At 38.2% G+C, this 25,341-nt stretch overlaps 1 protein-coding gene across 4 annotated transcripts in view; it reads right to left on the bottom strand.

Moving 5' to 3' along the window:
* Positions 1–25,341, bottom strand: part of CDK14 (cyclin dependent kinase 14) — a 344,690-nt gene that overhangs the window by 254,624 nt on the left and 64,725 nt on the right. For all 4 annotated transcript variants that reach the window (XM_059842986.1, XM_059842993.1, XM_059842976.1 and 1 more), the window contains one exon: positions 6,569–6,814. In XM_059842986.1, the coding sequence (XP_059698969.1) occupies positions 6,569–6,814 (246 nt within the window). The remainder of the gene's footprint in view (positions 1–6,568; positions 6,815–25,341) is intronic.

Below are 25,341 nucleotides of genomic sequence, written 5' to 3'. Positions count from 1 at the left end.
CAACCACTGACAGACATCACAAGCAGCAGACTCACAAGAAATTCCCTGTATTTTACATAACTGGTGCAATCCCCCAGCTTGACCGAGACAATATTTCTCAATGGAAAAGAGTACTGGTTTTAGCTGAACACATGTATTTTGGTAACTTTTTTCAAAGCTTCTCTTTGAGGATCTAATCTTACAATACTTCTATGGCTATTATTTTTCCATTCCTCTTGTTCCTTCTTACTGCTCTTTAACCCTCTAAAAAGACCAACAGGAATCACAGAATTATTTAGGTTTGACAAGATTTTAAAGATCACCAAGTCCAACTCTAATCCTAACACTTCCAAGCCCACCACATGTCCCCAAGCACCACATCTACACACACCTTTTAAATATCTCTAGGGATTGTGACTCAGTCACTTCCCTGAGAAGCCTTTTCCAGTGCTTGGCAACCACTCTATCTACTAAACATCATTGGGACTACTTAGGGTTAAGGAAGACTGTTGCTCCATGTTAGAGCTCCTCATTTGCTACCAAAAAAAAAAACCCAACTTACAAACCTGAGAAAAAACCCCAACACCTAGGGGCATATGTGACAAGACTGAACTATCTAAAAGCAAAAAGTTAAACAGGCAGTAAATAACCAGGCAGCAAGAAATTGACACAACTGGAAAACTCACTAGAAAGTGAACTTGCACACTCTGGAGAAATCTTTCAAAGAACTCAAATGGGAAAGCTAAATGAATTACTGAGACAAAAGAGAGTAAAGGTCCTCATGCCTCCGAAGAACACGGTCCCAGGTCACTGTGAAAGTCAGCACAGGTTGTGGTAGATCATGTTAACCCCAAGAGGACACAGGCAACTGGAGCACAGAACAATGCAGATTTTTCCCCTCAGGAAACTCACTGGGAATTTTACTTGTTTGTCTTCACATTTCACTTTCCTTGAAAATAGTTTCCATTAGGAAGCTTTCTTATTATAAGCCTACATTTTTCCCAGTGCTAGATTAGTCTAAGCAGCACAGAAGTGAGCATTTTTAGCAGCATGGCTTGCAGTAACCAAGATTAGATATTTTTTCCCCTCTGGTTAAGGAAATACAGATCATAGTAACAAGGATAGAAGGAGTATGCCAAAATGTTGAGTACAGAAATAGAAGAAGCTAGTAGTTCAAACTGACGTGAGAGTATTAAAAATAACAAAGGAAAAAAGAAATGAGAAGAAACTGTGTTTTCTGACCACATAGTTTCAAATGGCTGTTTCATTGATACAGCCTGTAGGAGAGATAATAGGTTTGAAACAAGGTCTTGCAGTGTGAATCCTTGCACTACATAGCCACGTGAATACTTCTCTTTCTCAGAATTTTTCAAAATCTATGTAATAAAGAAGGCTTTAATGGAAAATTACACTGAAAATCACCTGACTATTCCTATAGAAGCTGTGTGGGTTATGTTCTCATGCATTTTTCATAACTGCAGAACAGCTTGTGAATGTCACACTTAACTGCCACACTCCCGAGTCTAAGTTTTAAATAGATCCTTTTCTCTTTTTTTAACAGGGGGATATTAAACTTCAATATAAAACTACCATCAGGAGAAAAAAATATTATTTTCACAGGACCTCTGTAAATTAAAGAAAATCCAAAGTGAATATCTGCTTTGTTATACACCTCAAAAGAAATAAATTGATTGCTAGAAAAACTTAAAAGAAAAACACAGACCAAGAAGCTCAACTGAGATTAAATCACGAGAATGACAGATAATAATTACTTTTTAACCATTTTGTCTTCTTTGTTACAAGAGTAAACCTTCTTTCACAAAAAACCAGATGCAGTTTTCACACTAATTGCAGGTTGTATCCAGCCTATAATAATAGGCCAATTTGACCATATCTTGAAAGTGGGACTGTTTTCTAGGGCAATGTTCAAGCCATACAAAGATGTTCAAGCATTCAAACCAAGCCTCAGCCTCAGTTCTCCCACTCTCTGATCCCATTCTGCTGCTTGCATCTTCCTAACCCTTTAACACACAGCCATAAATTAAGAGCAACCTGGGCTGAAGCAACCCATAGAGCTCTCTGTGAAGGGTGCAGTTTTTAAAGCTCTTCACTTGTTCTCCAGGCTATTAGAGCACAGGAGCTGGCTCAACTGCCACATTTTATCTGCCTTTTCATCTAGAGAGTATCCGTTAGGTTAACAATTATTAACGCTTCCTTTGTGCCACTAAAGAACACTCCACTCCCTACACCAAGCTCTTAAATTATCCTACCTCCATAAAACATACCAACCAGGAAGGATGCAGCCCCCCTAGTAATTAACAGGTTCCTAACTGGAGAAGCTTGCCTGCATCTGAAGAGGAAGATTGGCACAGCAAGTGTTTATCTAGGCAGACAGAAATGATGCCTAACTTTCGGGGAAAATCCTGACATTAGTGTCTATTTTAAAGCTAGATTTCTTACACAACTTTTTAGATGTGCTAACAAGATCAGCAGGAACATTACAGGATTCATGCTTTTTTGCATGTACTTTTTGGAGGAAAGTTGCATGTATCAGGACTGAAAATTAATAAAAGTTACAGAAACAGAGGAAAGGCTGTTCTCCCAAAAAGAGTACAGAGTCAGTGCAGTAAGGCATTGCTTATTGCAATTCTTTTTATTTGAATATTTGGGGCTTTTACATTTATCTGAGTTAGTAGAACATTAGTGTTTTGCTTGATTTTGTTTTTAAAAAGTAACTGACAGGTAGGAACATATACCTTTGCATGACATTTAAATTCACCACCAGGGAGCTTAAGCTATTCAAGGAGAACAAACTGATGTGTATCACTACACAACTAAATCTTGAGCAGATGACTACGTTTTACGGCTTGCAATGTTCCATTTACATATGGTGCAAAAGTACTATTTTAGTGTATAAAATGTGTACTCTGAATACACCAATACTTTACCTTGCACTGGAGAGTTTGATCATGTCTCTAAAGAGCAGGGATCTCAAATAAAATTTTGAGATAATTAGAGTCAAGCCACCTTTTAAAACCAGCTGTTTGGGGAAGAGTGGCAAGTGTTTGCTTTTCAGTTGTGATTTTTTTGTTTTGTCTAGTTTATTACGTAGTATTACCTTTTCTTCATTTAAGGAGAAAAGAAAAGTACTTTCTTGCCTTGGTAGAAAAGGACTCTGCAGGAGATTTTTAGAAATATAAATATAGACACAGGGACAGAGAGACATGGATAAGTATATATATATATATATATATATATATATATATATATACACACACACACGACTATATCTATATGTATATTTTATATATATACACACACAACACACATGTTGTGTTGGGATGAACCAGAGAAAAGATTTGTCAAGCCAAATTCCCTTGTAACAGTGGCTGATAGCCAAGGCACAGGTAGGAAAATGCCTACTTCATTACCTCCACGTTATCCACTAGTCTGTTGTGATAAAGGAATAATTCTGTTTTGCTGGACAATTCATGCAGCAACATACAATTACAATCAGCATAAACAGTCTGGAAATCACTCCCATAGATGTTTTCTTATGTTCAAAGTAAGTAGAGAAGGTGGAAAGATTATAAGTGTAAAAATTAAAAAAAATTCTTGTAGTACAAGAACAAACAAACAAAAAGTTCTAAATTCTGTCTGTACACTACTGCACTAATTAACTGAACAAGAATTCTATCAGGTTGTAGCGAAGTGTGACATTAACTGCAGAAAAATACTTCAAGTTCAAAAGCAAGAGATTTATTTTCCAAGTGACAATCTGTGTGGGGATCATGGAGCTCCAGCTTCCCCAAACCTCTGTGTGTGTTTCATCTCTCTCATCACAAAGTGCTGTGCATTTCAAAGGTACGGACAACACAAAATGGGCAACACACCACCTGCAGAGTATTTTGTAATCTCTACCAAATGCTGAAACTGATACCTGTCAGAGAGGTGATAAAGCTGCTGAGATTAATCAAAACTGAAACTGACACCCCAGGGCATCATAAACAAGGTCTTTCAGGTCACATCTTGAAAAATGTTATTTTTCTGAGACAAATAAAAGATTTTTACCTGAGCAGAAGCAGCGAGTGATATGGAGACTGCAAGCCTTGGCCATATACCTTCTGTAAGACATCATTTCCACACGTGATGGCTACAGAGGACTTCAAATGATGAAAAGACTAAATGGAAGTCTAATTCATTTCCTCTACTAATCAAACATAGAAAGAGAAAACTGAAGGGAGCATACCTCTATCAGAACACCTTAAAATAAAGCTTACAGGAAGCAGAGCCAAAACTGAAAAATAACTTCACAGCTGTATCCCATATGACCCAGAGGGCATAGCATGTTCAAGAATATTTACAGAAACTGAAATGCTTGCTCAGACTGGTATAACCTATACAAGAGGAGATTTTCCAGAGAACCAGGTATGAATTCAGTAAGGGAGAACATGCAGCTGACTTAGAAGAGAAAGATGTAATGATCAGAAGAGCAAGTAGCAGGGGCATCTGCTAGACAACCCTAAACCCTTCGCTAATTCAAGTATAATTCAAAACCACAGAATGAAACATTTCTGCAACTAACCACACGGGTATCACTCAATAAAGTGTGCATCAGGGCATCTACTGCCTGAAGGCATGTATTCAGGTTCTGGGAATAGTAATAAAGCGTCTTGATCTTGTCTCTGCCTTGGATGGCTGAACTCAGGTCTGCCAGGCAGGACCAGGTGTGACCTGATCAGCAGAGGGATAACACCACCTTTTGCTGTGAACTGCTCTTTCCTCTTCATCTGCATGAACACTTTCATTATTCCATGTGCTCTTCCTTGTGAGGAAAAGTCAAAAATTACTAACAATGCCTCCAAGCAAAAGGAAGAACTGAGTCCACCAAACAGAGCTATAAAAATCAGAGAGAATTACAGGAAGTAGAGAAATAAGAATTGTATTTCAAGAAATTTCTTTGTACCTCCTGCATCCAGCAAGTCTATGTAAGTCACCATGGACCAAGATTACAAAAAGCGTATGTTTAGCTAGGGCTCTAAGCAGCAGCATGCTAGTAGAGGAAGCATTAATGTCATTTATATAAGAAAATACTGGGATCATAGGAGATTGTATGGATGCAGCAGAGTGCCAGCCCTCTGGAAAAGCACAATATATCAAAAACACAGTTTCAAAATCTGCTTCAAAATTCTGGAAACAAAGCAACTGGAACCCTTCAATTGAGTGTTAACAGAAGAAAGTCAAAAATATTAAGAGAAATTAATAATAGCTTCTAAGAGGAACAGCAGAGATGAGGAGTGAGTTAATACCACGAAATACTTGAAATTGTCCAAAAAAAGTCATTTAAATTAATAGTTGTCATGCCAAAAAATCAGGCATCACAAACAAGTAAATACAGTGCAAATAGATTCTTCCATTTGTAATGATTGTAAAAGTTTTATAGTAAGAATTCCTTGTCATGGACCCAGATGGAATACACTGGAGACATCTTTGGCAGCAGCTATATAATGCCAACTGATGGTAAAAAAAAGCAAATTTGTTTTTGCTACAGATGGTTACATTTTAAAATGTAACCTTTTCTAAAAAGGACAGTCCCCTGGAGGGGTGACATCTTACCCGCTAAATGCACACGGGTTAAACACAGCTCATCTACAGAAAATTAATCTCCTGCCATTTCTGTCAGAAGTCTGACAGGCTTCAGTCAAACTTCTGTAGGGAGGACATAAGATCCCCAGAAGATAGAGCAAAACAAAGAAAAGAAAGAAAAGAAAAAAGAAGAGGCAATCAACCTTTTAAATTTTTTCCCACCAAATAAGATTTGAAGTGTTACATCCATTCCACTTAGATCTGTAGTTTTCAACTCAAAGGTCACATTATTATGGATTTTTCTTCCCAAAGCGTAACAGAAATAGTTTTTCAATAATTTTGAAGGTCTTTTGGGGGAAATCTGTTCTGGGCATTACTCATTAAAGACATGACATTTTATTTATCTAGTTTCTTTCAAAATACTTGAGAATAAAACTATTATGATATGTTGCCAAACCCTTCTCTGTTATTTTTTCTCTCTTCCCTCTATCTCGCAGAGTTTCTGACAGGGAAATGAATGTTATTTTTACTACTTGATTTTAAAAAGAGAATTATAAAATGTAAACAAAACCCATCAAATCTTATCTGTTTCTCTAAAACCAAAATCTAAAAATCAAAATGACAATTCATGTGGGTTCTTAAACGTCATGGGAAAGAATTCCTCTTCACAAAAAAGCAATCCTCTGCCAAATTTGCTGCATAAACATTATAGCAGCTGTAATGACAGACCAGGATAAGGAGAGGAAAATGCCTAGAAATCCTGTAAGACACCCTAAATAACATGTGAAAGGAATTTCATAAATCATATTCTTTTTCAAGTTCTACTTTCTGATCCTATTTCATTAATAACACTGCAAATATATATGGAAAAATGCATTTAATAGCAGCTATGACCTTTTTCTTTGTTACTTCCATGTAAACAGTCCCTTCTTAAGCAAGAAGGCATTTATCTGGTGCCTCTAATTCCACCACTTGGCACATGCAGAGGTATCAGTGCACTTACAGAGCTGGGGCTGGAGTGCCGCCTGACTTTAGGTGATTCCTTCCCTGCAGATGAAGTTTTGAAGTTAATGCAAGCGTTGTTCTCTGAATGAACCCTCTTCACTTGATTAGTTGGCTTCTCAAACGGATCAAAACTACTCTGTGTCCTCTGAACCCGAACTTTTTTATCCTCAGGAATTGTATCCAGAGGTTTGATCACTGAATCCATTCCCTGGCAGTTCCGTGTAGACATCTTTGTGACACATATCTGAAAAGAAAAAACATTATTTGTTAACTCTAACAGGCTTAAAGTCGATATCATTCCGTGCACCAGCCAGCATCAAAAAAGGCGCTGAACTTTATAAGCATTCACTTTCTATTCCTATGTTAAAATCAAAAACAACACATGCATTTTACATAGGGTTTTTATAGTTATTATTGTGATGTGAGTGTCCCCTATCCTTGTACAATGTACTGAAAGGTCCTGGAAAAGGAAGGCAAAAGAGGGACATACATAAATTCATACATTTGTGTTTTCTTGTACAATGTGTTCTTGGCAACAATGCCACTTCTCTCTCCAATCTAGCCACAGATATCCACAAGCAATATTGATTTCCATTTGTTCAAAACTGGATGAGACTAAACTAAAATAAATGATGGAAATTCTATGTACACTGGCTGGTGCTGGCTTTCCAGAGATTCAATACCGGTATATTATGGTATTTTTAAATAATGCTTATACAGTGTTGTTATTATTATCACCATATGTCTCAGAAAATCAAATCAGTAAATCAATTCCCAGGCACTGAAACGTGAGACTGCAGCTTAATGGCACACTAAAGCACAGAAGTTCAATTCTTTGTTACTGTGAAGTACGACTCTGCCAAGCTCTAAAGACTGCCACTTGCTGCTTGAGCTATCAAAACGTGCTATGGTTTGTTCAAAAGAGCTAAATGAGCAGAACAGCACCTTTAGATACTCCAGTCATGTACATTTCTGGTTTTCATTTCAATACATATGACATTTTTTTAAATTACACTGTTGGTGAGGGGTTGTGTTTGAGGCCTCAGTTTCTGTTTTCACCCATAAGAGACTTGACTTTTCACTTGGAAAGAAAAGAAATAATTTCAGCTTTCAGGCTACAGGGAAAAGTTATGAAGTGCGATGCAAGCAGACCCAAGAGACTCCCGAAATTGTAAGACAATCAAAGTAACCTACAATGGACTTTTTCCATGACATTTGCATGTGTTCAAGGATAGACAGTGTTAATTTGCTCTCACTTGAACTGCTCATATAAAAAAAAATTATTACTACATTCAAGCACCTATAATCTATACTAATTTTTGAAAACTTGTTGTCCTAAAACAGTTAACATAAAAAGAAAAAAGAAATTACCATTAAATCAGGAGTCTTCCTTCCTAAAGCAAAGTATCTCCAAAAACTTCTCAATAAATTATTCTTTGCCATTTTCCCTGAGGCATTTTATGCCTTGAAATCCAACTTACTCCAATTGTTTACAGAAATACTGGGTGACTGTACCTTGTGGAGTTTGGCACTTTTTTTTTTTATGATCCACTGTAACAGTAGATGAAAGATTTCTTTTCTACACTAAAAATTTAAATTATGTTTCCTGCACTGTGCCATCTGGCCAAACGATCATTTACCAGGTCAAGTCTAATGAAGGACATCACTACTATCACAAACCAGGCATTACAAGAGGTTGCATTTCTTCTCACTAAAGCAATTTCTCAAAGACTAGAACTTCAGCAAGTGATATCTTCCTTGAGTAAAGGAAAAATCCCCCTTCTTTCCAAATGATAATTCTTTCTTCGGGCCTAAATTAAGACAATTACATAATTTTGGTCTGTTACTTCAGAGAGAAAAGATAAACAGCTGCAGCACAAAGAGTTTTTAATGAGTCTTCTTGTAAAACTAATTGGTTTCTTTTCCTTAAAACAACTCATATGCACAGACATGTATCCATATACTTCCCACTGTCATCTCCATGTTCTTGCAATGCTTGCTACCAACAAAGATGTTTTAAAATAAATTGGAATCACTGTTAGTACAGCACTTCCTTGTGGCTTAATCAACACAGATGCAAATAAATCAGCAATCAGTATTTGTCAGCATTTGAGACCCATGATCTAGAAAACAGGGGCAGGAGATATGAACAAAAAGTTCCAAAGCAGTACTTGTCTTCCTTTCAGGCTACCAAGGCGCCTGTAGCACATTAAAATATTTGGAATACACAGCTATAAATATACAATTGATAATAATGCCATGAATGCTGCTTCTCTTTTCTTTTTCCACTGGAAAATCTCCATGTGCAGGTCTGCCTTACTATTGCCTTGACTGGACACAGTAATAGTTTGGAACTAGATTTTGAAGGCAGGCACTTTAGCCTTCAGGCCACCTGGCTGAATCTGGAGTAGGATAAAAATCCCCACTATCATCTTCTAATAGCCAGCTTCCAACTTGCAAATAACTAAAACCAAGACAAGCTCCCCAGCCAAGCAGCTCCCCACTCAGAAGTCAAACACCTCGGTGGATGCACAGGCTGTCACCTGTGGAAAAGACTCAGGACTGCAGACAAATGCCAAAGTAGAGGCTGCTCACCCAGCCCATCTGCCTGCTCTGCAACTGCAGCACATCTCCTGCCAGAGCCGACAAGGGGATTCATTCATCACTTCTCTCTCACCGATATCAATATTGCCTTGGCAGAAACAAAGCATTCTCTCCAAATGGCTGCTGTGCACAGTTGAAGCCAGCAAAGCTAAGCTTACACTGCTGTTGCAGGGTACACACTTCCAAACTGTCTACTCTGCCTATAAAACACTGCAGAGAAACAATATTTAAGCATTTGTTTTACATTCTGCCATTGATAGGCCAAGTCCATTGACAGGCCAACTTCAGTCTGAGACTCAGTTCTGTAAAATCTGAAAGGACCAGGTCTTAAAGGTCAGCACTGAGCACTGGCTGTAACCAACTTGAGGACACAAACTCATTGGTGGCTTTAAAGCACTGGCTGTAACCAGCTTAAGGACACAAATTCTTCAGGGATTTAAGGTTTCCCTCCACCAGCAACGTTAAGCTACCACAGTAGAGCAGATTTTGCCCCTGGCCAGCAGGATGCTGACCAGCTGCTCCTGTGCTCCAGCTAAGGGTACAACTTATTCTGTAGTGCTTATCATGCAAAAAAGCAACTATTTGCCAAGAGAAATGGAAACATAACTTATTTTGGAAATCTTCCTCTGCATAAAAATGATCATAGATTTCACCAGCTTGACCACACCACCTTTGTGAACATGATGGATTTGAATTTTTTTAGTCTAATTCAGCCTTTGAAACAATGTTCCTTTGTACAGCATAACTGCTGCTTATAAATTTCAATTTCTCAAAGGATATGTACAAATACTTAGCATCAGAAGGTGTGAGACTTGCAAACCCGTGTCTACCACCTGGTAGCTCCTCGCTGGTAGTCAGGAGAAGCCTAACACACCTTCTCATTTCCATATTTATTTTTGAATATAAGAATTAAGCACCATTTTCCAGTTAAAGCACAGTATTTATCATAAAGAACACTGGTTCATTTTCAGAATCTTTTGGATGCCCCTGGGTGATCCTCTGGGATAGCAAGACTTTCCCCCTAAATACATTCTGCCACCTCTAAGACCAGACTTTTCTTTTCACCCCATTTCATCTGCTCTATCTACAGAAGTCATAGGTTCTTCAGATGGACACTATTCTTTTACTAACCCTTCTTTTACACACAGAACAACCATAGTCACCTCAATTAAGATGACAATCCAGAAAGTTATGGAAACCATCTCTTTTTCCAATGCAGCCTCAAAACTGGATGATTTTTTTGAATATCTAATTTAGCTACAGTTATCAGAATAAAAAACAAAGTGAAACAAGCCATTACATATAGGAAGTCAGTATCTATGATTCATTAGCCCTCCCTAGCTATGCAATGCCATAGGTATAACAGTGTAGCCCAGTGTAATGCTCACTGAGTTGCTGTGAGTGCCACCAGAGTGAAAAACTGGTGCTACATGAAGATGTGATATTAAATGGCACCTTAATTATTAAAAGTACTGACCTCAAATGTATGCAGAGACAATACAAGTGACACCTTGTTTTGCCACACAAGAGATGACAATTATGTTTTATAAAATGCAATCAAGAAGAAGAAACTTTCAGTATGAATATACTATGCATTTAAAGAAACCTCTGTCTAGCCGACTGCATAAGTCATTAAGCAGTTTTAGTTGTCATTTCTTTCAAACAAGTAATCATATAAGTAAACATTAAGGTATGTCAATGCTTGAAGTGATTCTTTCCCCTTCAGGAGTTACTGCTGTGATTTTATGCTTCTCCCACCACAAACTACATTCAAGGTGAAATTTTCTGAGGGATAAACTATTTCCAAAACTATTTGGCTTTTAAAAGTAGGGCAATGGAACCACACTTATCTCTTTCAGATGGGGTATTTTTGCCAGCAGATCCCATAATTATGAGTAACAGAGGTATGGGATTCTCATTTTACGCTTTAACTCTTCTTTACAGGAAACAGGATTTTAAAATAAGCCAATCAACTTAATACGTGTAATAATTTATGGCTGTTACATGTATAACAGGCAATACACAAAAATACCTGCATCATGTATGGATTGTTCCATAGTCAATAAATAAAAAAATATTACTATCCTTCCAAACCTCGTATCAGATATAAAAGGTTCATGGAATTCACTGGACTATTCACCACTCCCAGCTTAGGGCATGGTAGGTGGCCCCAGACATGAGAAATAAGGGGGGAAATAGCTGCTTTGTTCCTGAGGTTCACACCTCACAGGAATCTCAGTACCTCAGAGGACTACAATGAAAAATAGATGTTGGCAAAAATGGCAAGAGAGAGGCCAAGACAAGGAGCAGATGATATTAAAAAAAAAAAAATAAATTTAGATGGGAAAAAAGTAAGACAAAACAATGGGAATTATATGTATGGTATTCACACCAGAAAATTTCACGTGTGGAACATTCATCCCCAAAGTCTCCGCTTTGATTCTATGATGAAAAATCCTGAAAAGGCTACACAAGACTCCAATACAAGTCTCCCTTTAAGGAGATTTGCTTTTCTACACCAAAAACAGAGTGGTCCTGCAGGAAATATTTTTTTTTGCGTTTGAAGGTTACTTTTTGGAATGACACTTCCAAAGCAGCACTCAGAAACTGCCCAGGCACTTGGTATCTTGGAAAAGATTTAATCCAGAAAATAGCAATAACTATTCCTACTCCTAATCAGTGAGGCAACACTATTAATAGCTGAGAGTCCCTGATCCCAAATCTAATTTCCAGATCTTGGAAAAAAGATCCCTGTCAACCCAGGTGTGGTCCAAGAGAAGAACCTCTCCATGAGCATCCTGCCCATTACATTTTTCACATATGGATCCTTAATGTCAATACAGAATTTTACTTCCCCAAGTTGTCCCACATTCTGCTGCCAAGCTATATACATTCTCCATAGTCTAATTACTGAAATAAACCTACTTTTAAAACTTGCTCACAATTATTTGCTCAGTCTCAACTGAAAAACTTAAGACAAAATGAGACATCATGATGAGACATTTGGCCACTTAAAACCTACAGCACATACAGCCACTTTGTAGCTCCCTGAAGAGAGCTTGTCTACGCTTAAAAGGAGACACAAAAGGAAGATTTATCTAGAAAATCAGAATATTCATGTGAGTTTCAGTAATTACTTCAGCTATCACAGATTCTGGCAATGTAATGCAAAATAAAACACGACACCACAAAAGTTAGTGCAGCTTGATATTAAAAGTTCTTTATTTAAGGTGAAAAGAGCCAGAATACTCAAGAAAGAGCTCCTCATGTTAGAACCCCCAAAAAGCACAATATAGCTTACATTTTGCAACTTCGTTGCAGATCAGAATCTGAAGACCATCTATAACAACAACACAGCCTGGACGTGCTCCCTGCTCATCCTGCCCAGCCTCCCAGTCAATTTGAGAAGATCCCAAGGCTGCTTTAGATAAAGAACCTTAGTCAGCATTATTTCAGTATGGACCACAGGGCTGCAGCCTCCACCCTAACATCATGGTTCTTACCACATCTCAAAACATAATGTCAGCATTTAGCCAAATTTTTTTCCTATAAAGAATACTGCTGAAGTTAAGAGACTGAAATGACAAGAAGCATAATTTTGCTCTATGTGGAAAGCTCCATAATAAGCCCCATTAAATAAATAAAAATGAGTATAATCATTCATGGAACCATTTCTAAATAAAGATGCCTCTTTGAATCACCTTAAATCTCATTTCAAGCAGTACTCCTTAATCTGCATTTGGGATTAATGTGAAATTAATAAATGGTGTATCAGATGTAGTTATTGTGATACAGTTTTAATGCAAGATTTTTTCACTTCATCACTGTCACCAAAATTAAGAGGTCCCAAAGAAACAGGATTCTCAAAGTTAAAGGTTCCTAGACTAATTCATTTACTGTTTAAAGTCATATAGCATTGAAAGAGTGAGACTGATCAGTTAAACCATGTAAGTAATTTATAGTCTTACAGTTCATGAATTTTAAAACAGTCACGAATGACCAGGAATTAATCACCTGTTATGGGTACTTAGTAAAATATAGACTGTCCCATATCAGTGAAATTTATTCATATGATAGAGATATCCTCAGTAACAAAGAATAGCCAATTCTGGCAGAACAAGTCAGACATCCTACCATACATAAGAAAAAAAGTTTAAAATGCTTGTATAGTTTAAAGACACCCTGCCCTGGAGCTCATCACATCTTTCAGGAAGATGTATTATATCCAGGTTTTAATTCCTACATTTAACACTACGAATGCTTACTTTGGTCATCCAGTGGGTACAGAATTATGTAAAATAAAAAAAAAAATTACCAACCATCTATTTTCTATTGGTTATTGCCACTGTGTAAATCTGGGGGGGAAAGTGACCAGCTGGGTCAACACCAGTGGACATCCAAAGCTGCTACTGAAAAATCTGAAGGAAATATCTGAATTCCACCCATTTGCACCATTCCAGGAGATGTAGTATGAATGGACCAGATACAGGGAAATCCAAGATCTAGCATGCAGCAAAAAACAAAAAGTTAAAATTACTGAGTAATGTGAGGTAAGGAAGTCACTTAACCTCTCCACAATTTCATTTTCCTGTTCACAACAGTGATCCTGCCCCTATCACAAGCAGAAACTGGGAGTGCTAATTAAGTTTGTAAAGCACTTGGGCTTTTTAAAGTGAAAAGTTATGAAGATATAGATTATAATTTGTAGACCCAAAACCCACTGGAATTAGTGCAATAATCTCATTATTACAGACAATAAGACTTAGCAGTTGCATTTAGCTGAGAGATGTATATTAAAAAAAATAAAGTTAGGTGACTACTGGTTCAACAGCTGAATTGCTTAGGAAGTAAGTCTGCCATTAATTCTCACTGGAAAAATTCTATCTGGATACATGTTTTTATTACCTTTTATAAGCATGTTATTTTCTATCATGCTTTGGTACCATGGCAATTGAGAACACAAGTCATCTGCAGATTTTGGCATCCCTGGAATTTGACATTTGCTACTTATAAAACACAGTTTGGGAATGTTCTGGAGTATTATAAGCAGCTTTGTTCAAAATAAAAATGCAGCTATCTGCAGATTCATTCTCTTTGCAGAACAAAGCAATAGGGAGGCTCTTTCTCATTTTAAACAAAAGACTTGCCTGCTTCTTCTCAGCCCATCTGGTAGCACTCTACATCCTCCCCAAGAGAGGGCCAGCCAATGACTGCTGCACCCACCAGCAGAAACATGAACAGGTTGAGAAGAGAGCTCAGTTGGTGAGAATTCTACAATACGGGAAAAGATCCATGAAGAGCAAGAGATGAGATAAGGGAGCGGATAAAATTGTGAAAGGGGAAGTAGAGCATGTAATGCTGCACGACATCACCAGCCAGCTCATCCCAGAGCTACCAGTGCAATCAGGCTCATACTTGAGAGAGGTCCTTGAACGCACTCGCCCCTCCCTCTAATCACCTACACCAGCCCCTTGGTTTGACGATTTGATGGGCACAGCTAAAAGAAGCTGAAAGAGAACTTGAGTAAGAGAGGGAGAAAAAAAAATAGGGAGGTGGTAGAAGGGAAGGAAGATGCAAAGAAAAAATGGTTGTAAAATAAGACAGTTTTCCTCTCCTGATGGCCTCTCTCTGTGTCCCAGAACTATAGCTCATATTCTTGGGTAATATTTATTTAACTTTAATTGGCTACAGAGATTGCTAGCAATGCTAGCTATGAGCTAGCAAATGCAACTGAAAACAGAGCTCAGTGACTGGAAATGGTATCTGGGAATATGGTATGCTCCTTGCTATACCTACCACAAACTTACTCATACACCTCCCACAGCCCATCTCAAAGGCACTTGCCCAAAATGGCCGTTTTATTTCCAAAGTCAAAGCTGATGTTAAACCAACTGTCATTGTCATATGGAAGAAGGCGAATATAAAAAGGTCACTGAAGTGCCAGATGGGAGAATTTTTGAACTAGAAGCTCTGACATTAATTCTCTGTGTTTGTCTGAAAGACTGAACTCAATGAGCTGATTAAATGTCTGTGCTGAATTGCCAAGTGAGAAAAAAGTCACTCTCACAGAAAGACCAATTGATCAGACCTGGGGTAGGAATCCTAGTTGCATAAAAATCTGAAAACATTTTTACCTGCAACAAGAAAAATAACATTTTAAACTAGAAGTTAAAACTGGTTACACAATTCTTTCCTATCACCACCAACACACCAAGAGCTGCAATATAGAACATATTTATTCTACTAACTTGACACCTAAATATCAGCATAATTTCTGAAGCAAGTACAATTCTGAAATTAAGAATTATTGAAAATTATTTTAGGTGCCCTCAATGTGGTAAGGAGAAGCTGAGCATTTCTAATTTTTTTTTTCTGTTCACAGCACAGCCTAGCTTCAGAAAAGTGAGTTTCTAATCCATTAAAGTTGATGTTCCTCTACTTGCAGAGAAAAAAGGCCCAGTTTTCAAGAGAGTCTGGATTAGACCTAAATAGATTTTAGGTCTATAGAAGCCTACATATGTCCTCAAAGCAAAACTCTGTTCTGTGACAAGAGACGTCAGGAGGAGTCACCTAAGGACAGGGTCTCAGATAAAGGTCACACCAAAGTCCTGACAGCCTCTAACACTCATGAAAAGAGACAGAAACTCAACAGAGCTGATCTAAAGGGGCATTTTGCTCTATTTCTGTACTGGTGCCCCAAAATGCAGTAACTGTGTTAGTAATAAAGCCTGGCAAATAAATTTTTCCTTTTACTTGCACAGTGTTCACATTTGTCACACTGGTATGTAACACAATGTGCCATGCAAGCCTTTCCTGAAATTGCAACCAGGCTGCTGCTTCCATTAACCTGGGTCCAGACTTGCTGCATCCCAAAGCAGGAGGGTCAGTACTCCAAAATCCAAACTGGAGGGCACAGTTGAGGATCAGTAGAGATATCAGTGTGGGAGAGGCAGCTTCCAGTGCCAGGCACGAGCCAAGGATGCCTTGGTAACCAGAAAGGCGGTGGAGAAAGTGTCTGAACATAAACACTCCCAAGAAATTGTGACAGGTGGTTTTCATACTCTTTTACTTAGTTACCCACTTGTATCTGTTGTCTATCCTCCTCTGTAACCATATGAACAGGATTTTAAAATAAAGATGAAAAAAATATTTTCAATCCATTTTCCATATCAGCCTCCTGCTCCAACAGATGGCTACATGTGCCAGTGCTAGTTTATACAGTTTTCTCTCCATAAGTGCATTATTAGTGGTTTTGTGAGAGTAGTATATTATGTCTTTCTGAGTTTACAGGTTTATAATTTTATTCTATCCTCCAGAACTCCCCCTGATCATGGAGTTATCAAAGGCATATCCATAAATGCTGTAAGTCTTCCCACTGCCAAGTTCAAGTGTGAGAAATCTTGAGAGACTTGACAACAAAATGCCTATTCTTGCTAGATTCTGAGGCTGTCAGTAAGGTTCTTAAGAAAATAAATCGTAAACAACTCCATGCCTTGAAAATGGGTTCTACCCAGTTCCTTTAGGCTGCTTTGCCTATGCCTAGCAAGCCTCTTGATTCTTTCACAGTTATCATCATCAGACTGAAACTAAAAAAAAAACAAACTGTCCTCTAACAAGCAGGGAATGCAACAAAAACACTGCTGTGGGTGAGATCTGGTCATGTAATTGACAGTATGTGACTTAAGCCCAGCTACTCAGACCTTTCACATATATGCTCTTCACATAAATGCTGAAGAGCACTTTTTAAATTAAAAGACAAAGGGGATAAGTCATGTAATCATCTTTGTGAAATATACACATTTGCAGGTGGAAAGTTTTTTTGCTGTTATCTTTTGTCTGGTGTGATGACAACCTTCATTGCAATGAAGCAGCATGCACATTGCGTGGTCATTAACGAATCAATGCCACTCTCACATTAGCTTCAGCAGATGTTTTAAAAGTGCTTTGCAAGAAATAATTCAAAACTAGAATGGTAAATTAGTTTGGCTCTTTTTCCTTCACAGCTTTTCCTTCATTTAAAAAAAATCTACTGATTTAATTCCTTCCCGTTTTCTTCATTTTTCTTCCTTTCTTTTTAACTCTCTTTAGCAAAAGCCAGACAAACTAGGCAATGGGAGTTGCTTGCTTCATTCTGCTAATGCATTTCAAAGTTTCATTTTAGCACCAAGAAAGAAATCTCTCCTGCTCTTACTTGCTTCATCCCTGAGGTCAACAACCCTACAGGCTGAGAAATGCAGCATCCAAGGCAGATGAATGTCACAAGGAAAGACAAGCTCTCTGAGAGCTTCTAGACCTGCTCCTCCACATATTATCTTCCAAACCACTGCATTTGACAAAGTATCCTCTATCAAATCAGCAGAGTATAAAGGTAGAGGCAGAAAAAGAGCTCCAACTTTGTCATTATTCTCTTGGTCAAGGAATCTTCAGAGATCTGAATAACCTATATTCCAACTCAGTCTCCCTGAAATCTAACTAACAGCCATCCATGACCTTATGCCATTGCTTTCTTTCATGGAAGTTTGAGAGTTCAGACAAGGATGAGAAACCCAGTTTCACAAATAATTAAATGAAAAGCCCTCATCTGTGTTTGGATTTCATATACACCTGACTTCTTTTTTTAACTTGTTCTTTCTGGTTTTTTCCCCCTCAGACAAATGACCTGGTTACAGAATTCTATAAGACTTGAATGAAAAGTCTCAAAGGAATTTTCTAGCAGCTACTGCAGGTTTGCCAGACTTGCAGCAGCACAATAACTTTCAAAGCAAAAATGTGTAAGGGAGCATAATGAAACTTGCTTCTCAGTGCATAATGTGCTACACTGGAAAACATGTCATATCCTACAATCCAAAATTTAGTCAGGAGCATAATTGAAAATTATAACCTATTAAGTTACTCAAAATATGAAGAACACTCTAGTATATCTTTTCTTGCCAAGATGCATAAAACTTGAAATGGAGAGGTTGCAAGCTTATACTGAGAATAGCTCATCATAAGAAGGATGGATACAATTTTATAATGAGAATTCTATAACAGCATAGAGATAATGCGTATTTAAAAAAAAGTATTTCAACAGAGAAGTGAAAATCACTGCTGCTTCTTTGATGTGTTCAAGCCAAAACATGTGCTATAGTAGACTTATGACTGTGCTCAAATGAATTTTAAAGAATAAGCTGTAACAGTACAAAGCAGCCAAGCCTTCTGCAGTTGGTGGCAATTTGCACCTCCAAAGCTGTGAGTTCATCATGAATCACTTACAACAAGCAACAAATTTTGAGAATCAAATTGGTCAAAAATCACATCTGTCATTAGAACGTCAGTGTAAGAAGTCCTCCAACCTTACAGTACATTAAGCTTTTCATGACAAATTGTCACAAAACTGAGAGTGAATGCAGATATTTTGCATAATTTACCCTGCACAGCTGCCTACCAGCAGTACAATCACATTTTATAACTATATAATTTTATGTATCTGGACTCCTTTGCCAAACACAAAAAATTCCTTGCAAAGTTGAAATTAGGGGGCCAGTTTCACCCCTTTCCTAGGCAGCAGCAAAACCAACCACTCCATCATTAAACTGGAGAACTTTTCAAGACAACTCTCTTGCATTACACTAAAATAAAATTTCTATAGCCAATATTTAACAACAGAACCAATTTGTTCATTAAAACCCCCACTATTTACAGGGAAGTCTGGGCAAACTTATTTTACACATAGTCTCTAATGGTTTAAATATATTTTCTGTGTACTTACACAAAGATTTAATAAAATGGAGAAGGACATATTCAAACGCTCTGAGCCTGCAGACTGAAGAGCATCAGAAATTAATTAAGTGAAGCTAAGCTTTCACAATATATAAATAGACATTATGCCTTTTCCTAGTGGTTTTACTTCCCCACTGCTCACTTGGCAACACTTGGTATTTTCCTCTTCAGGTAAGTTGTATACAATTCAATATTAAATTACAGACATCAACACAGCAAAACTGAAATATAACTGACATAAATTCTATTTAATTTCTTGGATAGAATGATACAGACTGGATCAAAAGCTTGCTGATATGATATGTGTTACTAGCTTAGGTTATTTTACATTTATATAACATCTAGCTTAAGTTTATCAAGTTATTTTCAATAACTTGATAAGCCGCAACAGAACTAGTAAGCAGGATGAGATAGCAAGTTCAGGTCTAGAATTATTGTACACAAGTTCCAACAAAAAATCCCACAAATATTTTCAAAATAAAAAGAAAAATCCCCACTCACACTTTTCACATAATTTCTGACTAGCACACCAAAGACAACTAACAGATAAAACTGCATGTTTCCGCGACCTCTGCAGGCCAGTCCAGAACTGATATAGCAACTTCAGAGAAGCCCATCCACCTAGGAATAAGATAAGCAAAAGAGCAAGATCACCAGCAATGGAGAGAAAGCCCAGAAATTACCTCTACAAAGGCAAAATGATGTGTTTATGGGGTTGATAATACAAAATCACCCCCCTGAATTCAACTTTCAGTACTAAGTTAAATTACTCTTTCACAACTTGCTTTCTCCTACACTGGTAAATCCAGAAATACGTGTAGGTTTATATTAGGGAGTGGAATTAAATATATCAGTGAAAAATATGCCACACTTCAAAGAGATGCATATAATCAGTGATTCTGACCATATACAATACACTTATGTCAAAAGCAAAAAGGGGTCACAGAAAGGTATTCACTGAACCATACCAAAACACAGAAGTCACCATGTAGGTGGAAGGAACACTTAAAGACTGATGGAGTTGCTATTGGGAGAACTTGTCCTGACATTAACATTATAATAACAGTATTAAGAAAAATGAATTCCTTAAGGGTCAGATTCTTAACACGATCAGTACATTCTTTCCTAACCTGGTAGCAGAAAAAAACCCTTAAAGATTCTGGAAGCTAGCATGGACCTAAGAGAACTCAAGTTCAAAAACTAGTAATTAACCTCTTCTTCCCAAACCAAGAACACCCTTTAGTCTTTTCTTTAGTTCAGAACAGGTTTTGGAGAACTGATACTGCACAGGCTCTCTGTTGCTTCAGGTAATATTTGCTAGGATACTCCTATTCATTTCAACAGGAATTGTAAACTGTAATTATCATTGTAGCAATACCTGAAACACTTAGGAATATTTTAAGTCTCGTATTATCATACCAAATTCACAAACCATGCCCAGCAGTCCCTGACAGCTGAGTATTTTTGCCTTTCTGGGACTTCAAAGAGAAATAACCCTAACAGAGCTGTCTGGATCTGCTCAGCAGTTCCTGTGACCTTTAAGGGGCACATCTGCACTCACATCTATACTGAAGTTGCTGAACATGACAGCCCAAATTCCCACCTGCCCCAGGCTGAGTACTCACACTCTCACCCCAGCAAACTCCTGCTGACCCCCAAGACCCACCCAGGGCAGCTACTGAAATCTGCAGGGGCAAACACCCAGTGGAAGCTGTCACTGTTCAAAATTTCCCTTCAAAAACAAAATAATCCCTCACCCCTTCCCTCCACAGCTGGAGCCCAGCAGAGCTGCCCTATGGGACCAACCAGGCACCCTTGCTCTTCAGCCTAATCACAGCCCCTCCATGGCTCTACCCATGTTCTCCTCTGTGGGGACTCTGGGAGAAAAAAGAACTGCCTGCCTGAGACAGACAGCACCTGCTCAGGGGTCAACCTCCAAACAGCCCACCAATGCTAACAGTGCCAGGGGAAATTGTCAAAACCTGTTGGAGCAGATTGGGTTTTAGAGATTTTAGGTACTGGTTTTGTTTAAGATTTACACAGCAAATTAACAAAAAGAAAGGAAAAAAAAAAGATAGGTGACCATTTTTGCTATAGGACATGAATGGCTGGCCAACCTTGCACTTAGAGGAGATCTTGATGATATTTTGCCTGCTCAGGTACAACTCCTTGAACTTCTTTCTTCCTGGAGTCAGGGTCACTAAGGAGACTATGGCAAACACCCACTCTTCAGGTAATCCCTTATTTCCTGCTGTAACAGACCCCAGCCTCACTACAAAACTGATTCACACAAGGTTCTTTATACTCACAGAGCACTTGGCAATAACTGCCTATTAAACTATGTATTTCTTCCCTTTCCCATCCGTGTTCTTAAGTTTTGGCCACATTTTAAGTTTTCCAGCTAGTTAATTTGAGATCTGTGTTTAACTAAGTATAACCACTGGGAATATTATTTATCAATAAAATATGTCCAAAACATTCTTCTTTTCTTAAGCTCAGAAAACCAAAACACAAGAACCCAGAGACAGTAGTAACACAGCAAACAGAGATTATGATTTTAAGCTTGGGGAGAAGAAACACTTCTAGAAGGATGATGGAAGCAACAAATTTCACATATATAAGTAGATGAAAAGATAATGCTAAGAGAAAAAAAACATTTAGAATTTGCTGTAAAAAACTCCCTCATGCCTGGACTTCCATTCGTTGTACAATATGTGGGCAAACACAAGTGGTTGGACTACTTCTGTGCATTAAACAATGATTTGCAATTAATTAATAGACAAGACAATATAAGCAAAGGAAAGCTTCCAAAAATCATGAAAGAATAATACAAGTGAAATAACTCTTTCAATAGAAACATTATGGATAATTCAACAACAAAAAAAGGCATCTCTACTTCCTGAGAAAAAACTATGTATATTAAGGTTGTATAGACCACCTCACATCACATTGCAGTATATACAGCATTTTTAAAGAAGGAATTCCAGCAAAATAATAATGAAACCTTCATAAAATAATTGATGTAGGACTGAATCTTTACCCCTTAATCATATTCGGTGAAAAAGAAAAAGAATCCTTTAATTGGCAAGTACAGAAAAAGAAAACATGAATCCCTGTCAAACTAGTTATTTGATCCCACACTGATAAACAACTGATCTCTTTTTGGAGTAAAATTCATATGCTGCAGAAAGATAAGCATTCTCCTCTACAAAAAAGCTTCTTTGCCTTTGTCCTTAACTAGTAAAAGCAAAAACCATCTCTCATCACTCTACTGTCACTACCACAGTTCATTTCGTTTAAATAGTAGAACATATGGTGAAATACTATTTTTTTGTTCAGCTCCAATGGATTTCTGTTGAGAGTTAGTTTTCTATGGCTTGATCTACAACTGAAACACACTAGCTGCCAGTTAAGTAATCAGAAATAATTCCAATAATTCCATGCTATGGCCACATTTTAATCTGTCTTGTACTAATAGTAACTGCTGCTCTTTTCTTCCTCTCTTTTCCTGAACATGCTGCTGCTCTAAGCTTTCATATATTGAAATATTCCACTAAGATCCAAACCGCTGTCAACACACTCCTACATAAGCATTCAAGAATGACTACCTAAAAAGACTACCTCACTTTTTGTTATATTAAATAAAGACAGCATGCAAGAGGAATAAAATCATGACAGAGGTTAACAAGGCAAAAAAATATTCTGACATCCATGAAATAGTATGTCCCTATAAAGGATCATTTTAATTTTATCTTCTGCCACCCAGCAAATCTGTAACTGTTACAGACATTTATTCAGATATAGCAAGATGCACAGACTTGTTAGCAGAGATGAAAAAGTGGCTGATCACGTCCTTCACTCACTCATCCCAGAGGGCGTTCAGCCAAGCATGTATCGGAAAAAATTGCCCATACTATCCTCTTAATACAATTATAAATAAGACTGCCAGAGAGATACAAAGCTGTACTGAGAAAAGCACTGCTTTTAAGCCTTCCCCTACCTTTTCCCTGGTATTTACAAACCGCAGGCAGTACTGCTGGGGAATCTCACCAGGGTGGCTGCCGAGAGGTCTCATGTGGCGTTCCCAGCTTCCCACCGCCTCCCTCTGCCTGGATGTGAAGCATTCCCGTGAAAACCCACCCTGACATGCACAGAATGAATCCTGCTCAAGTTAGAAGCATATGATAACTAGGCTTCAGGTTGAAACAGGAAACCCCAGCACCCAATTAATCCCAGAGATTTAAACAAGCCCCATCTTACCGTTTTGCTGTTGCCCAGATCAGGTCAGATTCACCTGCAACTCTTTGGCATCTCTCTAGCAATGTTAGTGTTTGCAGTCAGGCCGGGCTCATTCAGCAACTGAATTCACAACATCTTTCTGCACTAGCAAGCTGAAATGGTACGGCTGTACTACAGCTAAGAAAGGGGGAAATCTAAAGCAGCAAACAAAGAAATCCCTCAAGACAGGGTAATCCCAGTGGAGTAGAATATAAAAGGTACAGATGAGCACCAAGGGTACAATATTTCTCTGTCTAAATTTCATCAGCAATACTATGCTCTTTCTAAAAAGATTTTTTTTTTTTTTAATATATGATGGACTTGCCTGTGGAGTTCCCAGAAAGGCAGAGTATCCAGGCTCTGCAGCAGCATTGCAGCCAAAGTAACCATGCATATGCTATCTAGGCAATTTACAGCAGTCTTTTTGAAAAGATATTGATTTACAGCGTAGCACTGCCTCAACCCAACACAGAACTGCAGCCAAAATAGCTAACCGTGATTTCACAGGAATTAAGGGGAAAAACTCAACATTCAATAAAAGGATGAAACTAATCATTCCCAATTCAATTCTGTCCCAGCCCTGAAAGATATCAGCAAGTTCTAGAGTGACAAAATGACATTATTGAAATAATCTATGGGCTCCTGGAAACAAGCACTATGAATATCACTATCCACTTTTACATAAACAATAAATATTAAAAAGTATTTAAAATTTATTGAGTCAAAATATGAACTCTCAAGTTACTTTCAGCATTTTAGGGATGAAACTTACTATTTAATTTATGAATGTACAAAATACACAAAGCTGTGAGTAAGCACTAGACACCTACTTCGTGCTGAGAATCCACTACTCAGCCCAAGAAAACTTGAATGTGGTAGGAGGGCAAAGAGGGCAGCAGGAGCAAACCCTGGCAAACCCTCAGAGAGAGCTTCTCCAAAAAGGAGGCAGCGCATCTTTGCCATCTCCTACTCCTACAGCAACCCCTGCTGGCCTGTGCTTCAGATGGCTCCTGGCTCCCCAGAAATCTCCTGGGGTTGGGGGAGCACTGGGCAGACTACAGCAGGACAGGGAATAGTAATGTGTACATCAGTGAAACCTTCAGGAGGAGAAGAATGCAGCTCAGCTGAGATGGCATCTTCAGCATCCTGAAAGATTTTTCATTTTTGTAATGAAATTATGAGCTACAATGACCTAGCAGGCAAAACACAGCCCTGGCTCACACCCCAGGCAGCTCCAGTGACCCTCATCACAGAACCATTGGAAATGGGCTCCCCTGTAGAGTTCCACTCTGAAGAAAGCAGAGTGTGCTCAAACTCAACTCATTGGAGTTTGACACCATAGTCACCAAGACTTACACATGTTGACATACTTGCTCACAACTGAACCTAGCACCAGTGGCTCCAGTAACATATAAAACTGAATGGCATAAGCAAATTCTGTAAGACTATTCCAAAATTATGTAGTAGCTGTAATCTTTTCCTCTCCTTTTCCCAACCTTAGTCACAGGGGCATCTCCAGACTTCTCAGTTTGTCAACTTGGTTTCTAACCAGATAGGCAGCTTCAGATCTCCTGAAAAAATACAACTTCCATTCTCTTGAACAACATTTTCTTCTCCTCTCTCTCAAGTGTGAGGCCCAGAAGAAAACATGAATAAAAGCTTCCAGTTGAAACTATGAGAAAATACTTTCACAATGTTTACAATTCTTGGCCTTATTCTGTCAGCAAGAAATTTGTCTGAGGCTGAGGGAGAACAGGACAGAAGGATGCTCAGGAAAAAGAATAAAAAAGATAGTGAGTAAGCACCTGCAGAGACCAATCTGTGCTAAAAGACGTGCGCCATGTTAAAAGAAAATTGGTGGACAGCCATGGAAAAAGGAAACAGAGAAGACAATAAAGGCAAGTAAGAAAAACCAGGAACTGCATTCCAGAAGCAAAGAAGGTATTGGGCCAAGGGAGAGTGAAAATCAAACATCCTACAAAGTTATAGAATCACAGAATCACACCATGTGTCTGAGTGTTGTCCAAATGCTTCTTGGACTCTGTCAGGCTGGTGCTGTGGCCACTTCCCTGGGGAGCTGTCCCAGGGCCCAGCCACCCTCTGGGTGAATAACTTTTTCCTAATATT

The sequence above is a fragment of the Haemorhous mexicanus genome, chromosome 1 (genome assembly GCF_027477595.1).
Source record: "Haemorhous mexicanus isolate bHaeMex1 chromosome 1, bHaeMex1.pri, whole genome shotgun sequence".
In the NCBI taxonomy this organism is placed as follows: domain Eukaryota; kingdom Metazoa; phylum Chordata; class Aves; order Passeriformes; family Fringillidae; genus Haemorhous; species Haemorhous mexicanus.
Note: the sequence above shows the minus strand (reverse complement) of the source record. Positions and strands in the feature narration are given on the sequence as shown.